The sequence below is a fragment of the Caretta caretta genome, chromosome 3 (assembly GCF_965140235.1).
Source record: "Caretta caretta isolate rCarCar2 chromosome 3, rCarCar1.hap1, whole genome shotgun sequence".
Taxonomy (NCBI): Eukaryota; Metazoa; Chordata; order Testudines; family Cheloniidae; genus Caretta; species Caretta caretta.
The window spans coordinates 9,324,370-9,346,802 of record NC_134208.1 but is presented as its reverse complement, the minus strand read 5'-3'; the positions used below and the strand labels follow the sequence as shown (position 1 = coordinate 9,346,802).

At 41.3% G+C, this 22,433-nt stretch overlaps 1 protein-coding gene across 2 annotated transcripts in view; it reads right to left on the bottom strand.

Moving 5' to 3' along the window:
* Positions 1-22,433, bottom strand: part of MSRA (methionine sulfoxide reductase A) — a 450,332-nt gene that overhangs the window by 219,123 nt on the left and 208,776 nt on the right. Inside the window, exon 3 of one of the 2 annotated variants that reach the window (XM_048845798.2) lies at positions 3,980-4,099. The exons of the other annotated variant lie outside the window; for it this stretch is intronic. Coding sequence (XP_048701755.1) covers positions 3,980-4,099 — 120 coding nt within the window. The remainder of the gene's footprint in view (positions 1-3,979; positions 4,100-22,433) is intronic. 2 annotated transcript variants of the gene reach the window in all.

Below are 22,433 nucleotides of genomic sequence, written 5' to 3'. Positions count from 1 at the left end.
TTCATTATCTCATCTTTTTAATTTCTATTTTTTGTGTATGTTTTATAATTTACACAATATATTAGTACAGTAGTACATGTATATAATTTATACATAAATAAATATACATATATTGGGGGTGCGTGCTCAAAAAATTTTTACTGATAGGGGTGTGCAATCAAAAAAGTTTGGAGACCACTGGTCTAATGCACTGAAAATAGCTCAGAATGCTTCTCCACTGCAGAATGGCTTTTCATATTTTCATCTGTACAGTAGTTACTATGAAATGTAAAAATAATTTTCTATCAGTGTATTCATAAGCTTCACAAGAGCTTGATTATCTCTAAACATCAATTTAACAAGGCAACACCATACCAATTGATAGGACGATCTGTAGAACAACAGTTTATGCTCTGTATAGTATGACACTGGTCTGACCTCTATTTCTTGCAAGCAGAAATCATGGCTCTTCCACCTTCCCACCAGCTAGAATCCAGTGAACTTTCAAAATGCCTTGGACAGAGCTCTACACAAGAACAGCTATATTGACAAATCCCTTCTAGTGTAAACAAAGCTTAAGGTTTTGAGTGGTGAGGTTTATTCTGAGGCAACAATAACTGTCACTAAATGACATTTCTGTGTTTGTTTTACAGAAAAATGATACATTCAGTGTTTTAACTATGGTTTAGAAATGGCCATTTTCCATTTTTTAAAAATCCCCACTGTTTTCCACCATGTGACAAGAGAAGGTGTGACACTCCTTCCCAAGACCTCCCCCACTTTGGGCACAATATGCTGCTCTTGCTTTCCACACAGGTGATCACTATGCAAATGGTACCATTGTGGCCTTTGTATGCAAAAGTAGGGCTAGGAGGCACAACTAATTTATAAAGTGCTCTGAGACCCTTGGGTAAAAGGCACACACACACACGTGCAAGTTAGAGTTATTGGTATTATAATGCTCTATTTTTGCAGTGCACCTTCAAGGCATCTGAACCTGACCTATCTTTTGTTAGACCACCTCTCACCTGAGATAGCCAATTGCAGATCGGGTTCTATGGTTCCCCCCGCCCTTTATTCCAGGAGCATACATTAATTCATTATTATGCCATATTTATGCATGAAAAGACATGGTACATGCTCCAAAAAGCTTACAGTCAAAATCAAATAGACAAATACAGTATACAAGTGTAACAGGGTTGGACATCCCCTGTGCGCCCCCTCGTGGCCAGGGGTGTCTGTGCAGTGCCCTGCTAATAATTTCTCTCTCAAAGGGCTCCTTACAGACTCCACATGCTCTTCCTGAGCTCAGAATACCCATCTTTGGGGTCTGGGGTTTAATCACAGAAAATAACTCAAAATAAAACTCCAAGTCCCAAATTAAAGTCTCACAAACAAATATTTCTCTTCCTAATCCCAAGATCCTCTGCCTGGAGAGCTTCTGCACTCTTTCCCTTGCCTGCTCAGGGTCCCTCCTGCATTAGCAGGTTACTCCCAACCTTTCCTGGCTGTAGTGTTACACCCAGATCCCAGGACTCTGCTGGAGCCTACTCACTCCTAGCAGTCTCTGTTCTTCTGGAGCAATACCCACACCTACAGCTTCTAGCTGCTCTTTATAGGAGAATCACCTGATCCCTCTCAAGTGGGGCTCATCTGGTACTCTGGGCTGGATTAGCCCCAGGCTCTTCAGCCCAAGGACCCTGTTACAACAGGATATTACCCTCTCTCTCTATGGAGCTATTCTGAAGCCCAGCAGGAGGACTGAAGCCAGTCTACAATGCAAGTATTCAAGAGAGCTTACACTCTCAGCATACAGGTTTCAGAATAGCAGCCACATTAGTCTGTATCCGCAAAAAGAAAAGGAGGACTTGTGGTACCTTAGAGACTAACAAATTTATTTGAGCATAAGCTTTTGTGAGCTACAGCTCACTTCATCGGATGCATTCAGTGGAAAATACAGTGGGGAGATTTATATACACAAAGAACATGAAACAATGGGTGTTACCATACACACTGTAAGGAGAGTGATCAGGTAAGGTGACCTTTACCATCGGGGGAGGGGGAAAACCTTTTGTAGTGATAATCAAGGTGGGCCATTTCCAGCGTTGACAAGAACGTGTGAGGAACGTGGGAGGTGGAAGGGGGAATAAACACGGGGAAATAGTTTTACTTTGTGTAATGACCCATCCACTCCCAGTCTTTATTCAAGCCTAAATTAATTGTATCCCGTTTGAAAATTAATTCCAATTCAACAGTCTCTCGTAGGAGTCTGTTTCTGAAGTTTTTTTGTTGAAGAATTGCCACTTTTAGGTCTGTAATCAGTATACTTCACTGTCTCTCCCAGCCCATCCCCTGTTCCAGCCTCTGTTCACACCTTCCCTGGCCAGCAGCCAGCACTTAGCAACTTTAGAGGGACCCTCAAAATTCTACCATAAATCTCAGCATACCAGGACTGTGTGTGTGTGTTGGGATGGAGGAAATTGTAACATACTTCACTATCCAACATAAAAGGTCTGATACTCAGGGGAATTATGGTCACATTTTGTGGGCCTTTTACCAGCTAATGGTCAGGCTGTTGAAGAGAATGGACTGAAAGTGCCAGATGGCTAGAGGACTACACACAATCGTAAACACTGCACATGGAGCACTGAAGTGGAGAACCAGGCCCAAGGTGTAATATAGTGGAAGTTAAGCTTTCAGAAAGGAGGTAATGGATGAGCTAGACAAATGAGAAAGACATGACTGATCCGCTGCGCTGTTTTCTTAACGTGTGATGACTCTCCTTGTGTCTGTGCTCTCCAGCTGCCTGCAGGTGCCCCAGCCTAAGGTATAGCCTGCAACTGCCCAGGCATCAGTTAATGCCAAAGGTACCCTCTCCCAGTATTCTAGTTTGGCGGGGCGGGGGGTTAAGTTCATTTCCACTCAGTCCTTCCTTTCAGGAACACTTTGGCTGTTAGTTGTCACTAGTGAAAGATTACCTCTGTGCCTATGTAAAAATAGCTCCCATCATTTTTGCTTTCTAGAGTAATTTCCTGTATGTGTTTCATTTCTTGCTTAATAAAGACACAACATCACTTTTCACCATCTTGCTTATTTACAGGTGGTTTCTGTTTCCTTGGGTACTCTGCAGCAATTCTCTTTGGCTGATGTGACATCTACTAATTGCTAGGACTGCCAAACTTTTTCCACTATTTTATGTCATCCCTAGGTGCCCGGTAATAAACAAAAGTGGTAGAGCAGCCTCAGCAGTTGGCATGAAAAGTGTTGACAAGAGAACAAAAGCAAAGTGAAACCTCAAAGCTATCATCTACTAAAGACTGTGTAGGAGAGCAAGCCGGAAGAACTATGTCCAGCATGGGTACACTTTCAGAGCAGCACTAATCAGTGTAAAATAGCTGTAAAGGATTATGGGATTTGAATTACCGGTAAAAACAATGGAAGGTTTTTGGTTGTAGTAAGGTGGAAGGACTGGTGAGAGCATGGACAAATCCTGGAGTTTTGTTTTGGACTGGTGGGATGGTGGCTGTTGGGTGTATATAAAAGATAAAGTATTGAAAATAATTCAGGAGAGAGATTATATTTAAACTTATCACCATAAGACACCCTAGGGACAAAAAGAAAGACTGAGCTGATTCCTGACTTCTGTCAGTACTAAAGGAATGGTTTGAATTGTACATTATCGGTTTTCCAAAGAAGAAATATACGGTAGTTATAATTTCCTGAGAGCATACAGGAAAACCTAACAGACTAAAACAATGTAAACCTGTTTCTTTTCATCCTTAGTGTATTTGTATGCACCCCAGCTAATTAGATACTGGGGGATGATGGTTGCTTGTAAATATCTTAGATTATATTAACATTTAGATTGGTTCAGTAGATATCAGTGTTCATTATGGATCCAACCCTGAGAGGTTCTGATCACCCTCCACTCCCATTAAAATAGATCATAATCTTGTAGGATCAGGTCCATGATCTGTGAAATCAAAGGAAACAGACATACCTGAACAAACCTCTTCATAGGTGGGATTTGGGGTACACCCTCCTGCATAACCCACTTGAGTGGAGTAGACTCCTTTCTGTATCCAAAACTTTCTCTCTGCTCCCCAGAAACATCCCATACCTGTATAATGTGTAAAGTATACAACAAGATGTCAAGATCTAATCAATATTAAATCAATCACTTGCACATTAATTAAGACTCTCTGTACTGGAAACGACTGATGCAACTGGCACATGACAGTCAAATGTCCACCAAGATTAGCTATGGATTTAAGATTCTGTACAAATCCATTCCCCTTCATGAAGCAAGCACAGACAAAACGTCTGATTCGTCTGAATATCAGCATATTATAGATAGCAAAATTTAGAATAACCTATATGATTTTCAAAGGCACACATTTTAATGACATGAATCCCCACCCACCTAAAAAAACCCATTGCTTAAATGGCAATTGTACATATTTCTGTAGCCGCATTTTCGTTTAGTTGATTAGCAAGCTGTCAAAACACATTAATTTGTATTAATGGCAAACATTTATTTAATGTTCTGCTTCCTGGCACATGCAATCTTTAAAGGTGGAAGAGTAATAATTAACTAAATTATAGATCATAGAGGAGAAAAAAACTCTCAGGCTTAGTTAATTTATGCATGCAAATATCTGATGTGCATGCAAAAATCAGGTATTCGTTCACCCACATGGCCAGTTATCAAAAGAGACCAGATTGTCGGCTGATTTAAAATGGGCAAAATTCCACTGAGTTCAATGGAGCCTCATCAATGTATACCACCTGAAGAGGTTATTGAGTGAGGACCTGATTTGCACATGCACATCAATTTTTGTACTCATAATTTCAAACTGATGCATGCAATTCTACATGCCTTATTTTAAAAATATGGCCCTAAACTAATGTTATTTTCCATGGAAAGCTGCTCCCATACGTTTATTAAATCCCTCCTAGGCCATTCTGAATTATGTTCATTATTTCCATGACCTATTGGGCCAGATTCTCTGCTAGTATAATCTGCGTAGTTCAATTGACTTCAATGGAGCTGCGCCAATTTGCCCCACATGCAGATCTGGCCACTTGTGCCTGTCATTGGAATGGGGTGCCTTAACTGATTGCTAATGACTGGGAACCAACATGACTAATAGTCAGGATTCTCTGAACATTTTATCTAGTTAAGAAGAATGAATTACTTATTGTTTGTGAAGCGCTCCAAAAATGAAAAGTGTCATGTAAATGCTATTATTATCTAACTAATCTATGATTACAGATGGCAATGTATTTCTTGTGTGAACTTTTGAATAGTTTTTTTTAATCTCTTCTCCTACTAAAACGCTGGAAATAAAGGGTTGTGTAACATACAATAAATTCCAATTACAGTCGGAAAACAGTGAACAGTTGTAGGTTTTGCAATGATAATACTTTTGAGATTTCAGGTTAAAAATATTACCTAAAGTTTCCATTAAAGCACAGCTAAAAGAACAAAACAGGGCCTTCCATAAAATACAAATTGTTCACAAAGGCATATCCTTCCTTTGAAACTTCAGAAATCAACTTCAAACTCAAGTAACTCATTCTGATCAACGCTTATCTTTGTTTTCAGTTGTAATGCACTAAATATACAGGCGCAATGTCACTGCCATTTTAGAATACCTGTTGTCAATTACAACCAGCCTGTTGTCCAGCGTTAATGCTACCATTATATAGTCAGCTGAGCCTGGAACTGGGAGTCTACTGGTGTGGGTTTTACACTCAGCTCTGCCTGTGATTTGCTGGCTTTTGGCAGGTGACAGGTAAATTTTCAGCACACACAAAGCATGTGTGGACACACTTGTGCCAGTACCTTGCAGGTGCAAAAATCTACACACATGTGTGCAAATTCTAACACCTGAGCACACACTTTAATAGTCCAAAACCTGCATATGCGAGTGCCAGAAGCAGCAACCACAAAATCCACAGGGACCACTCAAACACAGAGTGCATGCAAGTGCTAGACTATTTAAGAAGCGTACACAAGCGTTAGCGAAGTTCAGACGCAAATACGTGTGTATACAATTTTGTGTATGCAAAACGGAAACTGGCCTTTAAAAAAATCCAGGACTTCAGCATCCAGAATTGTCAATCTTCTAGGTGGCGTCTACTGACTTTCTTGAAGCAGTGGGCATTTACCGGGGTGTCTATGTAGTGTCCCTCTCTGGATCTCTTGATTTGACCCTGTGGCCTGCACCGCCATCCCCAGCTTTTTCATTCTTGTTCCCCATAATCAGTTGATCTCTGAGCTCAGTGGCGTCCTCCCACATTTAAGGAGGTGGGCCTTTTGTTGTTCTAGTGCAGGGATTCTCACAGCAAAATGTTTGGTGGCCACAGACTGTGGCTACCAACTCTTGCTGGTGGCCACTCTGACAAATTTTCCTAAAATACTTAATTAACATTAGGAAAAACAATTGTAATTTATTGATGTGGGTTTTTTTTCTTTTGCAGACTCAATAATAACAATAATGTACAATTGAATTTTGGTGCCCCTGGACCTCGCTGCCTACCGCAGCCCCCCACCCATCGCCTCTGGCCCCTGCTGCCCCCTCCATCCATCTCCTCTAGTCCCCGCTGCCTACCCTGGCCTGTCACTGCCCTCCTGGGCTCCCCATCACCCCCTGAGCCCCACTGCTTCCCCTACATTGCCCCAAGCTCCATTCCGCAGCCTCACACCCCAGGCTTATGCCACTCCTTGCCTCTTGACCACAGCACTCAGTAAGGCTGGCCTTCTTGAAGCCCTGCTGCCATGGGCTGAAGCCCAGAGCGGAAGCCCCACGGCTGGAGCAGGTGTGGGGAGGCTGAAGTCCGGAGCCGCACCACCTCAGGGGACTGAAGACCAGAGCCTGCTGTCAGAGCCCCAAGGCCGAAGTGGGGGGTGCTGAAGCCAGTCCCCGGAGTCCCATGGTTGAAGCCAAGGCGGGGGGCGGGGGGGTAGGCTGAAGCCTGCCGCCAGAGCGTCTGGCTGAAAATGGGGGATCACTCCCTCCCCATCTCTACCCAGGAGACTATTGAGGCTGCAGGAAAAACTCCTGGTGGCCACATGCGGCCACAGTGGCCACAGTTGAGAAATGATGTAGTGAACTCTGTGCACTATCCCATTTATCAAATAGGCCAGCACCTTCACAAGCAGTAAATCCTCACACCCGTGAAATCAAATAGCAAAGCCGTGTTAAATTATTTTATAGCCTATCAATACATTCAATAGCTGATATCTCTCTGCTAAAGTGTCGGCATGTTCAGGGGCGGGGGGGAAGAACTGTCATAAAGTGACATTCTACTAATAGAAGAGACATCAGCACATGCCTGAATTGCAACATATCAAACAATGGGGATTGTGGAAATAAACAGATCTCTGCAGGGCAGTGACTTTCTCTTACTAGGTAAACTCTGAGCAGTTACTAGCGCAATGTACTCCTGATCTTAGGGCTTGTCTACGTGGCGCGCTGAAGCACTGTAGATTTATACTCCTGTTTGCCATGCACTAAATCATTGTTTATACATGTCCTGAGTGAAGGAATGTTGATGCTATTATATTAAAATTAATTGCTATTTATAATTAATTAGTCAACTGTAGATGTTTTTAATCATTTGATATCATTTTGAGGAACAGCAATAAGGAAAATTGTGCAGGGAGAGAGGGAGGGAAGCACCTATAATGTAAGTTTGATTGTAGAACCACTAATCTGATTTCAGCCCATCCACACAGTAACTTATTGATCCCCACACTTGATCAGTTGGGCTGCAGCATTAGAGATGGGCAGACAGCGAAGATGCGTCTGGAGTAAAAATATTGGAGAAAATATTCTACTACCCTAGAAAAGCATAGTTTGAACATTGCTGGATTTGCAGCAGAGCACGTAAGCATTAAAGATATTTGTCACTTTGTAATCACCAATTTGTAAAACATAAACAATTGTTTTAGCGATACGCTTGAATTTCGAAAGACACTTTGAAACTATACGCTTTTGAACTTCACAATCAATCTGATTGAAACTTGAACCTTTTAAGGCTAGTCTACCCCTAGAAATAACATTAATCACACAGTCTGGGAATGAATGCTAATGCTTAAATTCCTTTTTCGGATTCTGTTGCCATTTTCTCAAGCTGTACGCTCAAGATTTACATCATTTGAACAACTTCTTAATTAACTCATAACCTTGTATTCAACTGAAGAGCATGTGTTTCTATGAGCAACAGGAGTCATTGGCAAGACTGTACAAAAAATTAGGGAACTCTAGTTATTTAAGAAAAACACCTTAAAGCAAGCAGTTACTCCATTAAAATGGATGAGAATCTACTAGTGTAAAAACAGAACAATGATACCTTAATTCCTCTTACCTATAATAGCTATTGAAATATTACATGTAGATTAACCAAAGATATAAACTGAACCATAGGTGTTTTATGCTGCCGCACCCCCTGGCTTGAAGTGGTTTCCATCATATATAGGGTTAACAGTTTGTTTCAATGGCTCTCAGCACCCCCACTTTACAAATTGTTCCAGCCCCCTGAACTGAAAACTACAGCTTTGCAAAGAATTGATTTCTCAGTTCTCAAGTCAAACTAAAAATTGGGGAGGAAAAAAGTTTTGTATGGACCCAAAACAAAAATTCTGTTTTCACAGAAAGCAAAGAACTGTGAAAAAATTAATTTGGGGCATTTTAACTGCTTTTTTATTAAAAGCAAAGGACATTCGGAAATGCCATTTACAAAGCCACTGGAGGAGGATCTTCCCCCACTTTATAGGCCTGTGGTTAGAGTACTCGCCTGGGATGTGGGAGATGTCGGTTCAAGTCCCCAATTTGGAGCAGAGAGTTGAAGTCGCATCTCCCTCTTTACGGGTAAGTGCCCTAACTACTGGGCTATTGGGTATTCTGGTATGGCGGCTCTCTCAGGGCTTTACCGGGATCAATTTAGTGGGTCTTCAATAGACCTGATGGCAGAGCGCTCTCTGATTGACCCCGGTACTCCAGCTTTACGATAAGAGTAAGGGAAGTCGATCGGAGAGTGTCTCCTGTCGACTCAGCACCATGAAAACACCAGGGTAAGTCGACCTAAGCTATGTGGACTCCAGCTATGTTATTTACGTACCAGGAGTAGCGTAACTTAGGTCAACTTACCCCTGTAGTGAAGACAAGCCCCTAAGGTCTCTTTTGTTGGAACTGTTCCACTTTGTATAAAGTGCTTAAATAGTCCTTAGAAAAAGGACCTGAATTTGAGTCTCCCACCATAACCCAGATGAGTGCTTTAACCATGGGGCTATAGGATATAAAAGGGAAGGTCTACTCCTGCTCCTCTGCTTTTAGGAATGGTGCCTATGTCCTATGGTGAATCTATCTGGGGAAAAAACCTGGAGGGACGAAATTATTCAGCAAATTTGTGTTGAATTCACAAATAGTTTTGGTCAACCCAAAACTCCATTTTTCAGTGAATAAACTATTTTTCCAAAACATTTTACCTAGTTCTACCGAACAAATGATAAAGTGTCTGGGAGGCATACACAGAAAGTCACTACTCGTAAAGTTCAGTCTTATTTATCCTCATAAAATGTTTCTCACTTTGTAATATTATTTTTGTTTTGTTAGAAATTCACTGTATACAAATAAAAAGCAATCAGAATTTTAGAATAATAGACTAAAAAAGATCATTAAAAAATTATGAAGTTTTCAAGATGCTCACATTACTGATGAAAGCATCTGCATGAACTTATTGTTGTTACTTTTGTTCTCCCTCCTGCTCTCCCATTCCCATTCCAATATTTGTTTCCATCCTTTGTCACAACAATACTCAGATCATATATAGCACTTTTCATTCACAGAGCTCAATGCACTTTAGAAAAGCAGGTAAGAGTCATTATCCTCAATTTGCAGAAGGAAAACTGAAGCATAAAGTGGTAAAGCAACTTGCCCAACGTCAAACAGCAGCAGAGCTCAGAGTAGAACCCAGGTCTCCTGACACCCAGTCCTGTGCTTAATCCACTGGATTGCTTTGTTATCTGAGCACATGCTAACTTTGGGCCCACATCTGTGAGGTTATGAGTTCTGAGGGAGCATCACATCTCATGGGATCTGGTCTTTGCATTGTATGTTCTTCAGGGCAGAAATGTTGATTTTACATGTCTGTAAAGTGGCATGCCTATTTATGGTACTATTTAAACCAGGGGTCGGCAACCTTCAGCATGCGGCCCATCAGGGTAATCTGCTGGTGGGCCGCGAGACATTTTGGCCAGGAACAATGAACCGCAGCCACTGGGAGCTGCGGGGGGCCATGCCTGCGGACAGTCAACGTAAACAAAATGTCTCGCGGCCCACCGGTGGATTACCCTGATGGGCCGTGTGCCGAAGGTTGCCGACCTCTGATCTAAACAAATCAAAATCCTCATCTGTTCTTTTAATGCCTATTCAATTTCAGTTGGGACTGATGTTTTCACTATAATATACATATGTGTAAGGTGTTTTCATTTGGGGCTTTTTACTTTCAATGCAGTTTTTCCTTTGTGTGATTTCCTCCCATGCCCTTTTCCTTTTGTTTTATCCTCCTCCAGTGAGAGCACGGTACAGTCATTTCCACCCATGCTGCCAGCATTACACACAAATGCACACACACACTATTCCCCATCCCTCCCGACAGTCCAGTAAACACCAAAGCAGAAGATTCCCTCTCTCATCCTCTGGGGGATGAATGCATTATTTCTGTGACATGCCAAATCTCTGCTGGCCTGCAGCATGAAATCCCTACACTATCCTCAAAGGCACTTTTCCATGGGGCAGATGAAGAAGTTTTATCAATGCTGCTAGGACATCAATGCTTCATTACGGAAGATGGAATTACGAAGGACACACATCCTGCTCATCTTGCTGTTGGCAGAGTTTAAAGGTCTAAATGTATTCAATATAGGAAGAAGGCTTTCATTTTAAAATACACATTTGGGAAGACAGGATGCACCGGTATGCTGAGGGGGGTGGCAGGCAGAGAATACTGGAATTCTCTTCCCCCTCTCCAAAACCTGCATAAGCAGCAGGGCAGGATCTATCCAAGGTTCAAGAGAGCACTAGGCAGGGGTCCAGCTTCTATAAGAACTGCCATACTCCATCAAACCAATGGTCTATCTAACCCAGAATCTTGTCTCCACCAGTCACCTATACCAGAGCTTCAGAGGACATGTACAAAACAGGGAAATTTTGAAGAAATCCACCCTTCTTCCCCTCCCAGTTTCTGTCAGTCAAAGGTTGAGGGGTGCCCCGACCATGGGGTTGCATCCCTGACCATCTTGACTAATAGCCATTGCTAGACTTATCCTCCCATTGATGGATATATCCTATGCCAGCCCGTGCAGAGAAACCCTAAGACGGAACGATTCTGCTTGCCAGCTGAAATGCTGCAGTACGCAGCCAACACTAGATGGGGGCACAGGCTGCTCCTATATAGTGTAGCTGTAAAGGGCAGCCAACAATACATCCCCAAGGTCCACCTCATGGAATCCTGCCCAGGCTAACAGGACTCCTGGAGCAGAGGATGCATCTGCCCATATCTCTGTTCCCCCTAGCAATGTTGGCCAGAGCTGAATTTGGCCCGGCATTTGAATATAATTTATTTAGTTGCTTTTACAAAATTACCCACATTTTCAAATGCCTCAGAGAACCCTAGAAATCATGCATCTGCCTTAATGTTAATTTTCTTTTTTCATTTGGAGGGGTAAAATGAACCATGCATATATTATTTTGTATATAAATGTAATAATGCCAGATGCCTACACTGCCACCAAAATACCAACTGTACAAGATTGTTCACTTTGCCTTTAAAGACATTGTTCAGTAGTGCAGCTGGTGCAGAATGGCTATCATGGTCCACCCAACTAGTGATGTTGCTCAGTGTTGAGCTGAAGAGATCCTTATATATGTAGTGTCCTTGATTACTGGGATCTTCTTGAGTGTATGTAATTCCAGAGCTCCTGGAGTCCTGAGACCTAAATTCTAGTTTCTGTAGCCATGCTTCACTGAGAACTTGGCACACGCATCTAGGAGCAGCAGTGGAATTTAGTCTCATTATTAAAGTTTCCATTTTGTTAAACACATCCACACTTCACACAATACAGCATTTACTAGGGGCCTGAGCCTTCACCAACTGAAGTCAATGGAACCAGGATCAGATCCTAAAATTCCCAAAGTCCTGTTGCAGTATGCACCAAGACCAATGTAAAAATCTGGGATCAGTCATCTAGGAGATGTCTTTTTGGTTGTTCCAAAATCGTGGTTAGGAATCTGAAAGGAATCTCCACAGGATACTGCAATCTGTAAAGCACATTGGGGAACCTTCTAAACGAAAATGCTGCATACAGAGTTAATGTTATCCACCAGGATTTCAGACAAAATTGTATTACTGATGCGCTAAGGTGGTTAACACAACGCAACCACAGAGACTACAAAATGTTCAGGACCACTGGAAAACAAACAGCTAGTAAATGGTTGGGAGAAATTTAAAAGAATAAATATGGAGCACCAGCTCAATTGCAGTAAATAAAACTCCTGATGACAGATGGCATTAAGCAGATGATCACGCTAGCTAAGTGTTAGCTATAATGCTACAATAGGGCTTGATAAATATGTTGAACAGCTTGCCTGGGGCAAGTAAAACAATGCCCTCGGCAAGAAATTTAAAATGCAGTTTGCCTAACAGAGCAACTAAAGAGGAATTTCTGGCTCATCATTTTGCCAAAATGTGTTCTGTTCACAGAGAGGTTTGTTGGCTATGTTTCTTTTTCCATAGGAGTAGCAAGAGCTTCATATTCATTTAAATTAACAAATACCCATGAAATTTAGCAGTTTACCAGTACAGCAGATGTGGAAATTTGAAGCATATATTATATGTGCAGAACTGGATTATGATGACTGGAAGATCATGAGGGGAATGTGATGATAGAGAACGTGAATATAGCTGCTGAGAAAACTGCCTTCGTTTTCACTAAGATAAATGTGCACAGTGTGCCATAAGGAGACATATGATTGTAGGAAGAGAGAACAAGAAATTACTGCAATGGAGAGTTTTCCACCAAAATAGAATAAAAAGGGATGTATTTATCTTATGATTCATAAAATGTGTTTATCCAACAAACTCTAAATTCATGTTACAAAGTTATGACCAGTATGCGACTCATTAATATTGTGACAAATCTGTGGCCCTGTAGGAACTTCACAGTTGTCACCATGGTGCACACCATAGTCATATTGAATCGCACATCGACTAGAACTCAGAACCTTCTGTTCCGAAGGCAATTCTGATCTTATCCAGTAGAGGGAAGTGACATGCACATACACACACGCCTGTGAGTTTTTTAAAATATAAATGATCTTCCTTTTCAAGAGTACTTCCTTCTCTCTACCTCAATACTGCCGCCCCACCTCTCAGGCAAAAGGCTAAATGAATAGATAAGCCTTACAGGCCAAGGTCAACAAACTCGAACTCTGATGGACCAACTGAGCGAGAAAATTCCAGAGCTGAGGATATACGACTGAAAACATGTTGTCTCTAGTTCTCAAACATTTAAAGCAAGAAACTGTTTGCAAAAGCATCTGTGCTGTTTTCAACTGTTGTAAAGGTACATGATGAAAGAGTGTACCTAGAATCCAAGCCATCAAAATGAACACCATGAATGGCACCCAGATGTGAACAGGAAGCAAATGCAACTTATAGAAAACAGGAATAATTCAGAGTAACTAAAACAGAAACCATTTTAAGATTAGAGGGTCTGAATCATTAAGTTAGCAGAAGAAGGGAGAGCTGTGGAGAACCAGGGGTCACACAAGAACCAGAGGTCACCCAATTAAATTAATAGGTAGCAGGTTTAAAACAAGAATAAAGAAGTACTTCTTCACACCATGCACAGTCAACCTGTGGAACTCATTGCCAGGGGATATTGTGAAGGCCAAAAGTATAACTGGGCTCAGAAAAGAACCAGATAAGTTCACGTAGGACAGATCCATCACATCAATGGCTATTAGCTAAGATGGTCAGGGACAAAACCCTATGCTCTGGGTTTCCTTAAACCTCTGACTGCCAGAAACGGAGACTGGATGACAGAAGATGGATCACTCGATAATTGCCCTGTTCTGTTCATTCCCTCTAAACCATATGGCATTGGCCACTGTCACAAGACAGGTTTCAGAGTAGCAGCCGTGTTAGTCTGCATCCGTAAAAAGACCAGGAGAACTTGTGGCACCTTAGAGACTAACAAATTTATTAGAGCATAAGCTTTCGTGAACTACAGCTCACTTCACCAGATGCATACAGTAGAAAATATAGTGGGGAGATTTTATATACACAGAGAAAATGAAACAATGGCTGTTGCCATACACACTGTAATGAGAGTGATGAGGTAAGGTGAGCTATTACCAGCAGGAGAGTGGAGGGGGAACCTTTTGTAGTGATAATCAAGGTGGGCCATTTCCAGCAGTTCACAAGAACAGTAGGAGGGAAAATAAACAAGGGGAAATAGTTTTACTTTGTGTAATGACACATCCACTCCCGGTCTTTATTCAAACCTAAGTTAATTGTATCCAGTTTGCAAATTAATTCCAATTCAGCAGGCTCTTGCTGGAGTCTGTTAAAGAAGTTTTTTTGTTGAAGAATTGCAACTTTTAGGTCTGTAATCGAGTGATCAGAGAGATTGAAGTGTTCTCCAACTGGTTTTTGAATGTTATAATCCTTGACATCTGATTTGTGTCCATTTATTCTTCTACGTAGAACTGTCCAATTAGACCAATCTACATGGCAGAGGGGCATTGCTGGCACACGATGGCATATATCACATTGGTAGATGTGCAGGTGAACGAGCCTCTGATAGTGTGGCTGATGTGATTAGGCCCTATGATGGTGTCCCCTCAATAGATATGTGGACACAGTTGGCAACTGGTTTTGTTGCAAGGACAGGTTCCTGGGTTAGTGTTTTTGTTGTGTGGTTGCTGGTGAGTATTTGCTTCAGGTTGGGGGGCTGTCTGTAAGCAAGGACTGGCCTGTCTCCCAAGATCTGTGAGAGTGATGGGTCATCCTTCAGGATAGGTTGTAAATCCTTGATGATGCGTTGGAGAGGTTATAGTTGGGGGCTGAAGGTGATGGCTAGTGGAGTTCTGTTATTTTCCAATGCATCATCGCCCCCGCGCTCTCCTGCTGGTAATAGCTCACCTTTCCTGATCACTCTTGTTACAGCCCGCATGGTAACACCCATTGTTTCATGTTCTCTGTGTATATAAAATCTTCCCACTATATTTTCCACTGTTTGCATCTGATGAAGTGAGCTGTAGCTCATGAAAGCTTATGCTCTAATAAATTTGTTAGTCTCTAAGGTGCCACAAATACTCCTGTTCTTGTCACAAGACAGGATACTGAGCTAGGTGGACCATTGATCTGACCCAGTAGAGCCATTCTTATGTTCTTATGAAGGTGCCTGGATTCCTCCACCATAGCACATGCAATTATAGAGCAAGGGTGTGATCCTTAGAGAGAAGAGGAGGGTTGAAAGTACAGGGACTGTCATGAATTATCAGGTCCACACAAACATACATGGATCATAAGCTCCAGCTCCTGGTTCCCAAATGGGCACTGATAAGGGAATATGCCACAGGAGGAAGGCTGCAAAGCAGCAGTTTGGAGTTGGAGAATCAAACTTCCTTCCTCCCATAAAAACATCTAGAAGAGAAGATAATAATTTGCATTTGTCTAGCACCATTCATCTAAAAATCTCAAAGTATTTTGCAAATATTAATTAAGTCTCACAACTGTGAGTATTATTATAAATTATTATAACTATTCGACAGCTGCCAGAACCAACATACCCTCAGTTATGGAGGGAATCACTGTCAGAGCTGAGAGCAGAGCCCAAGGATCTGACTCAGAAGTGCCTGCTCTAACCATCAGACTACACCATCTCCTCTTCAGACTGCAAACACCAGGTGGGTAGATACACTGGACCTTTTTGATAGAATGATACAGATTTAAAGTGCTTGCCCTCCTCTAGTTTGGCTCATTTTTATTGCGCAAGAAGTGGGTAAGTAGCAGCATCCTTCTAAAGCTAGGACCAGTAAGAAACCTGTATACAGAGTAACACTAAAAGGGAAACAAAATAAAGAGTTCGGCTTCTGGAAAGAGAGAGAAAATGTTAAAATATTAGGATTACCTTTAAAATGTCCCACCAAATAGTGCCCATTGATGATCTCGATATCTACTAGGCTGAGGATTAATCCAGCCAAGGATCGGCCTGGGTGAAGGAGAGATCAGCAATTTTTAATAGCAAACAGGAGATTGTCCTAAAAAGTGGTTTCATTTCTTATTTCGATAGCGTCTCCTCTTCTTATAAAAACTCCATTTTATTCCTTGAACTAGCATCACATAATGAGCCTGATTCTGGTCTCTCTGACATCAGTGTATAAATTACATTTAGAAAGTATTAAATTGTTAAAAATGGGATCAGAATCAGGTCTCTGGAATTCAGATAAGAAGAGATTCTCTCTCCAATTATTATTATTATTTATATTACCATAACACCTAGGAGCCCTAGTCATTGGCCAGGACTCCATTGTGGTAAGTACTGTACAAACACAGAACAAAAAGATGGTCCCTGCCCCAAAGAGCTTACCAGTGTATTTAAGGGGCAATTTACATGGGTGTCTTATAAACTACAATACGGGTTTACACAAATTGTTAGAGCTGAGTTAAACAAGTGATTATTAAGAACTATCCTGTGGACAGAATATGCGTTTTAACTCTACTCAGAAAGCAAACTCACTTTCTGGATGGAGGAACTTTCTATTTTATTTTAAAAAGGCTTAAAGTATGTTTCAGACATGAAAGATGATGAAGCTAAGAAGCCATAAAAGGCTAGACTTTTGTCATGCCTGTCACTTGAGGGAGATTTTATCATTATTCTGGACTTTTAAAAAAAAAACATGATTTTTAGTGGTTGAGGAGCCGAGTGAGGGGTTGAGATGATGGGAAACAGTTGCACAAAAATTTCACTGAAAGCCACGAGTGCTTGCAAAATTAACCACTGAGTCACATGGACAGTTAAGCAGAATCAGTTCAGCGGCAACACTGCAGCCAAAAAATGATCTGACCCATGACTCAAGAGAGGAGGAGAGGCACTGTCCAAGGGGCAATAATCAGTATTTCAATGCAGAATGCTTTGGATGAACTATCAGTCCTCAGTGTCCTGTGTTTTAAGGATAGCACTGAAAGGTACCGAAAACAGTTACCTCCAGTTTTCCTTGGCCAGAAGGATGATGACTGGGATACTGCATGGGCCATGAAGGGGAATTCTGGGGGGAAAGGGAATGGTCAGGATTAAAGGTCACAATCTGACATCTTTAATTTTTGGCTCTTTTCTATTTCTTATAAAACAGCTGGTTGGAACAATGCAGAACAAATTTATTCTTCAAACTTATTTGATAAATACAAATAGATGCTGTGAATGAATAAAAATGATAGCTGCTCCCTTGAATATCTTTGAAGTTTCCAAAAATTGACCCAAGGCACAACCAGAGTCACTGTAGCAGAATTTCCAAGGAAAGAATCTGTACGGGGCAAGTTGTGCCACCTAGCACACAAATAACTGCAACCAAGACTCTCTTCTGCCCTACAACTCTACCACCCTGTAAGTAGGGGCTAAATTCTTAATTTGAGGGCTCTCATAGGGATGCAGAGAACCCCCAACAATACATGAGAAAAAGGGGCTGAGGAAGAGAGATGAGGTTCTACAATCAAACTGATGATTTTCTTCATTGCAAAGGATCACTTTTTTTTAGTTCAGTCATTGATTTGAGGCTTTCAAATCATTTCATGATCTTCCTTTGACCCCAGAAGTCCAACACTTCGCACCAGAGATTCATTTTTAGATCACGCTCAGTCATTTGGCATGCTTTAAGGGTCCACATCTCGAGTGGAACTGGATGTACATATTGAATATGAGATGTCATCTGGGCCGTGTAATCTTTTTGATGCCATTGAAGTTGCTTGTTTCATTTAACTAATCTCTTCAATAAAAGTGATGCCTTAGCCTTGTCTCTTGAAGATCTCCATAATTTATCAGTGACCTTAGGGCTTTTGAAACACACAGATGCAAAATAAAACATGTTCTACAACTACCAAGGCAGAGCACCACAAACATTACTTATCGTGGACAAAACAAGAAGTATTTCTAGGGCTATGCTGCAGAAAATAATATGTTACCGCAAAGAATAGAAATCCTATCTTTTCTTTCTAATTCTCTCTGAGTTAAATGAAATCTAAATTAAGTGTCACAAATACATGCATAGGAAGCAGCCTCACAGTATTTATTTTATTTATATCTTTAGATATAAATCACAATAAAAATGTCCATACAAAAAGCTCTAGGCACCCTAACAATTAATTAAACTTACAATCATAAATGATAACCACCCACCAGCAAAAAATAACCATACACAAATAATGAATTGACTCAGTGAACCCATAAATCAAAGCAGCAAACAGCTACTTTAGCTTCTCCCCTTCCCAGCCTCCACAGGCACACCCCTTCAACCCTTCTCCAATAAATCCCTGTCCAATAAATGGCTTTTACAGTGTGCCCGAAGATCAAGTTCAGACTAATTTGGACCAAGGGGGTCTGTAGTTGAAATACAGAACTTCCAAGAGTGAATTACTCATCTGTTAGTAGCCAATAGCCTTTTGGCAGCTTCTCAGTAGAAAAGGGAAAACCTCTCGTGAAAAGAGAGGAATAACTCAAACAAAGAAAAGAAAAACACAGGAGAAAATTGTTATAAAAAAATTAATGCAGCAAAACAAATAGAATAGCACATATTTGAATACCATTTCTCCTATACTCACAGTGCATTCACCCACATAAAAAGTGGCATTTGACCATTTAAAAATAATAATAACCACACCAGATTTACTATAGTCTGTTAAAGAGTAAAGGCAGAATTGTTTTTCAGATTAAGAAAATCCCTAGAAACAATAGGGACTGGATGATGCAAGGAGGCTCACCTTCTATCTTGGTAATAGCCTTACCTACAGATAAACTTGACTATGTCACTGCACAAAATCTCTTTCAAACCAAATGGGATAAACTTATTTTTGTAATTGTTAATACAGCATTTTTGGTTCTTGTTACTTGTGGAACTTGTGTGGTAATGATTTATAAATTTGCTTATATTTTCTAAATAAACAGTTATTAAAATAGAGAAATATGGCAGTCCCTTGGTACCTATGTATAGTAGCCCCACACAATGGAATGCCCATTGGCACTATTTACATTCTATGGAGGTATGCTCCGTAAAAGACCCCCATCACCTGGTGCAGAGGATAGTGTTGTGTGCTGGATGTTGGAACCAGTGGATCTGTAATTATTGATCCTATTGCCCTTTCAATTGCCTACCCACAACCCTGTGCTCTGCATTCCCGCCCCCTGTTTGGCACAGTGACAGAAGACAGGGGGAATCAACATTCCCTAAGGGTAAATAGGAGTCATCTCTTTCTCGTCTCTGCACCTTTATCTTATCCCCCTGTAAGCTAAGCATCTCGATCTCTTCAATCTCTCCTGGTACAGAAATCTTTACTTGCCTCTGATCATCTTCGTTGCCCATCTGTGGACCACTCTGTTTCTGATATCTTTTTTCAGAAGGGGAGAACAGAACAGAACACAGCACTCAGTCTAAAAATTATTTCACACAAATTCTCAGAGATGTCAGGAACTTACGACATTTTTGTTTGGGGACCAAAATCTAGCTGAGGCCAGCACTGTCTAAACTGCTGGTGGCATTATTCTGATGCTAATTATTTTCAGATAACAACGAGTAGCTGTTAACCTCATGGCAGTTGGTGGGTTGTATCTGTGCCTGTGCTGCGCCAGAGTGACTGCTGAAATGGAAGGGAAATTAGCATGGCCTGGTCAGGGTGCCCCGGATGGCTGCTTTTAACTAGATGCCTCTAGTTCATTGCTTATCATGAAAGGGGCAAAGTGCAATTCTTTCACTTTAATTTTCACAAAAAAACTCTTGCAATCGGTAGTTAATGAGGGTTATGACTCGCCCTCTAGATGCTATATCCTACATTTTCAATGCCTCACCAAGTTTTTAGCCTTGTGACTTCCAATAACCTTAATTAGTTAATGCTATTAAGAGTCACATTGCTAACTAGGATCGAGGGGTAGCCGTGAAGTGGGTATTCACCCGCGGAAGCTTATGCTCCAATACGTCTGTTAGTCTATAAGGTGCCACAGGACGCATTGCTAACTAGATTATTGTAACCAGACATGGGCCTAAACCAAGAGTCCATGTACTTAGTCGCTTGATCTTATTGTTTAAATAACTAGCAGACTAAATAGAAAAGGAGAGCATGGCTCTAACTGATAAATAGGTTTCCAGCACCATTCCTGGCTTACAGTACTTATAAATGTTTGTAACTTATTAGTCACTGATAATTAAACATGCCCTTCACAAAAGTATCTGCCATATAAGAATGTTGCAGTTGCTTTTAAAATGTAATTTTAAGTATCATGTGAATAACATTATATAATATTCATATAGTGCCTTCCATCCCAAAGTGCTTCACAAACTCTGTCAATACAGCATGATACCCTGAAAAGAGAGGCTATTTAACTGTAACTATAGTCCCTTAAGAGATGCCTCTCAGCGCTGGATTAGAGTATAGGCATTGTGGCCCAGAGCCACAGAGGCCTGGGTGCCTAAACCCCAGATTTAGGCTCCTAAATCTCAGTTTTAGGCTCCACTGTGATCCACAAAACCCTCTGCACCTGCCACTTAACGCTTTAGGCCCCTAAATGCTCTCTGGACCCAAATTTCTGCTTTAAAAGTTCCTTAGGCACCTTAAGTTTCTGCCTCTGTATTTGTACACAGCTGCCAAGAGTGAGGCAGCAATCTCCTGCCTAAACCCCAGTGCAATCCACAAATACCTATCTTGCCTGCAGGTCCCAATCCGGAAGGCTGCCTCGGAGCACTCTTACTGGATCCAATCCCTTTCAAAATCTGACCAGTCACTGGAGCAGGGAAACTGGGCCCCCCACCACTCAGATGGGTGCCCTATCTGCCATGCTACAGAGTAATTCTCACTCTCTCTGTGGCCCAGTTACAGCTTCAAAAGGTAAGATTGAGAGAGGCCCACATTAGAATATCCCGTAGCCTGGGGGCTAGAGCACCCTCCTAAGAGAAGGGAGACCTTGGTTCAATTCCTTCTCCCCCTCCTCTTCCAGCCCCCCATCAGGCAGAGAGTGGAATTAAACCCGGTCTCCCACATCCCATGTGAGTGCTCTAATCACTGAGCTTATAAGGTTGGCAGCTCTTCCTCCTCCAGCCATTGTTTCAGAGAGTTAGGCAGGCACCTAAGCCATTCTTGCAATGAACAGCTTAGGCACCTTAAACTGCCTGATTCCAGGAGTGGGGCTCCCGGCTGTGGATCCCAAGTGGAGATCGACACTTCCCTGCAGCCCAAACTTCAGCACCAAACTCCCTGAGAGGGGCAGCGCTTAGGTCGTACCCCTTTCATTGGCATCTCCATTGGCTAGCTTAGGCAGCTCCCAACCTGCTGAGCTGGCTTTTGTGGATACCATTCTTAGGCACCTATCTCTCCCCATTCATTGTATCGAGAACCTAGGCACCTAATCCAGGCTTTGTGGATCCCATATCGTTCAAGTGATTTCCTAGGTGACTAAAAGTTAGGCGTTTCCACATTGAGTATGGCAACATCCAAGGCCCTTTGTGGATCTGGATCTATAAGCCTATGCCTCAGGCCCCAGATCATGGAGTCTTATGATAAGATCAGAATCTGTGCTGTCATATAAAAAAAATAATGTTCTAGTCCTATGGGGTATGTCTATACTAGACATTTTAACCTCAAGTTAATTGATTGCTAATTAACTCATTGTCAAGACTGGCCTGGACACTCCCTAAATACTTGCTCCAAACTAAAACTGGGCTCGGAAGCATTCCATTTTTCTCAATAAATGTTGGTAAATGTTCATTTCAACATACACACCCAAACCGACAAAAAATATTTCCATCAATAATAATAGAAATTTACAGATAGGCAAAAAAAAATGCTGCTTGAGAACTTACTAGATTTTGATTTAAAGATATTTACTTTGTATTTTTTGACATATAATGTTGACAATTTGTGTTTTAACAGTTATAAATCTTTAACTTAGTAAATATCAGCATTTATTCTCATTAAATAATTATTGTCTGAATCCCTTTATTGCTTCCCCCTCTCCATAATTTCCTACATTTGTGAAAATGTAAATAGATACAAATTGGAAAGAATGACAAACACTGATATTATCCATTGAAATTATAAAAAAAAATGAAAATCGAATTCTGCCAAGCCTAACTGTAATGGCTGATCCAAGAGTGGTGCACAAACATTTAGCAATATTG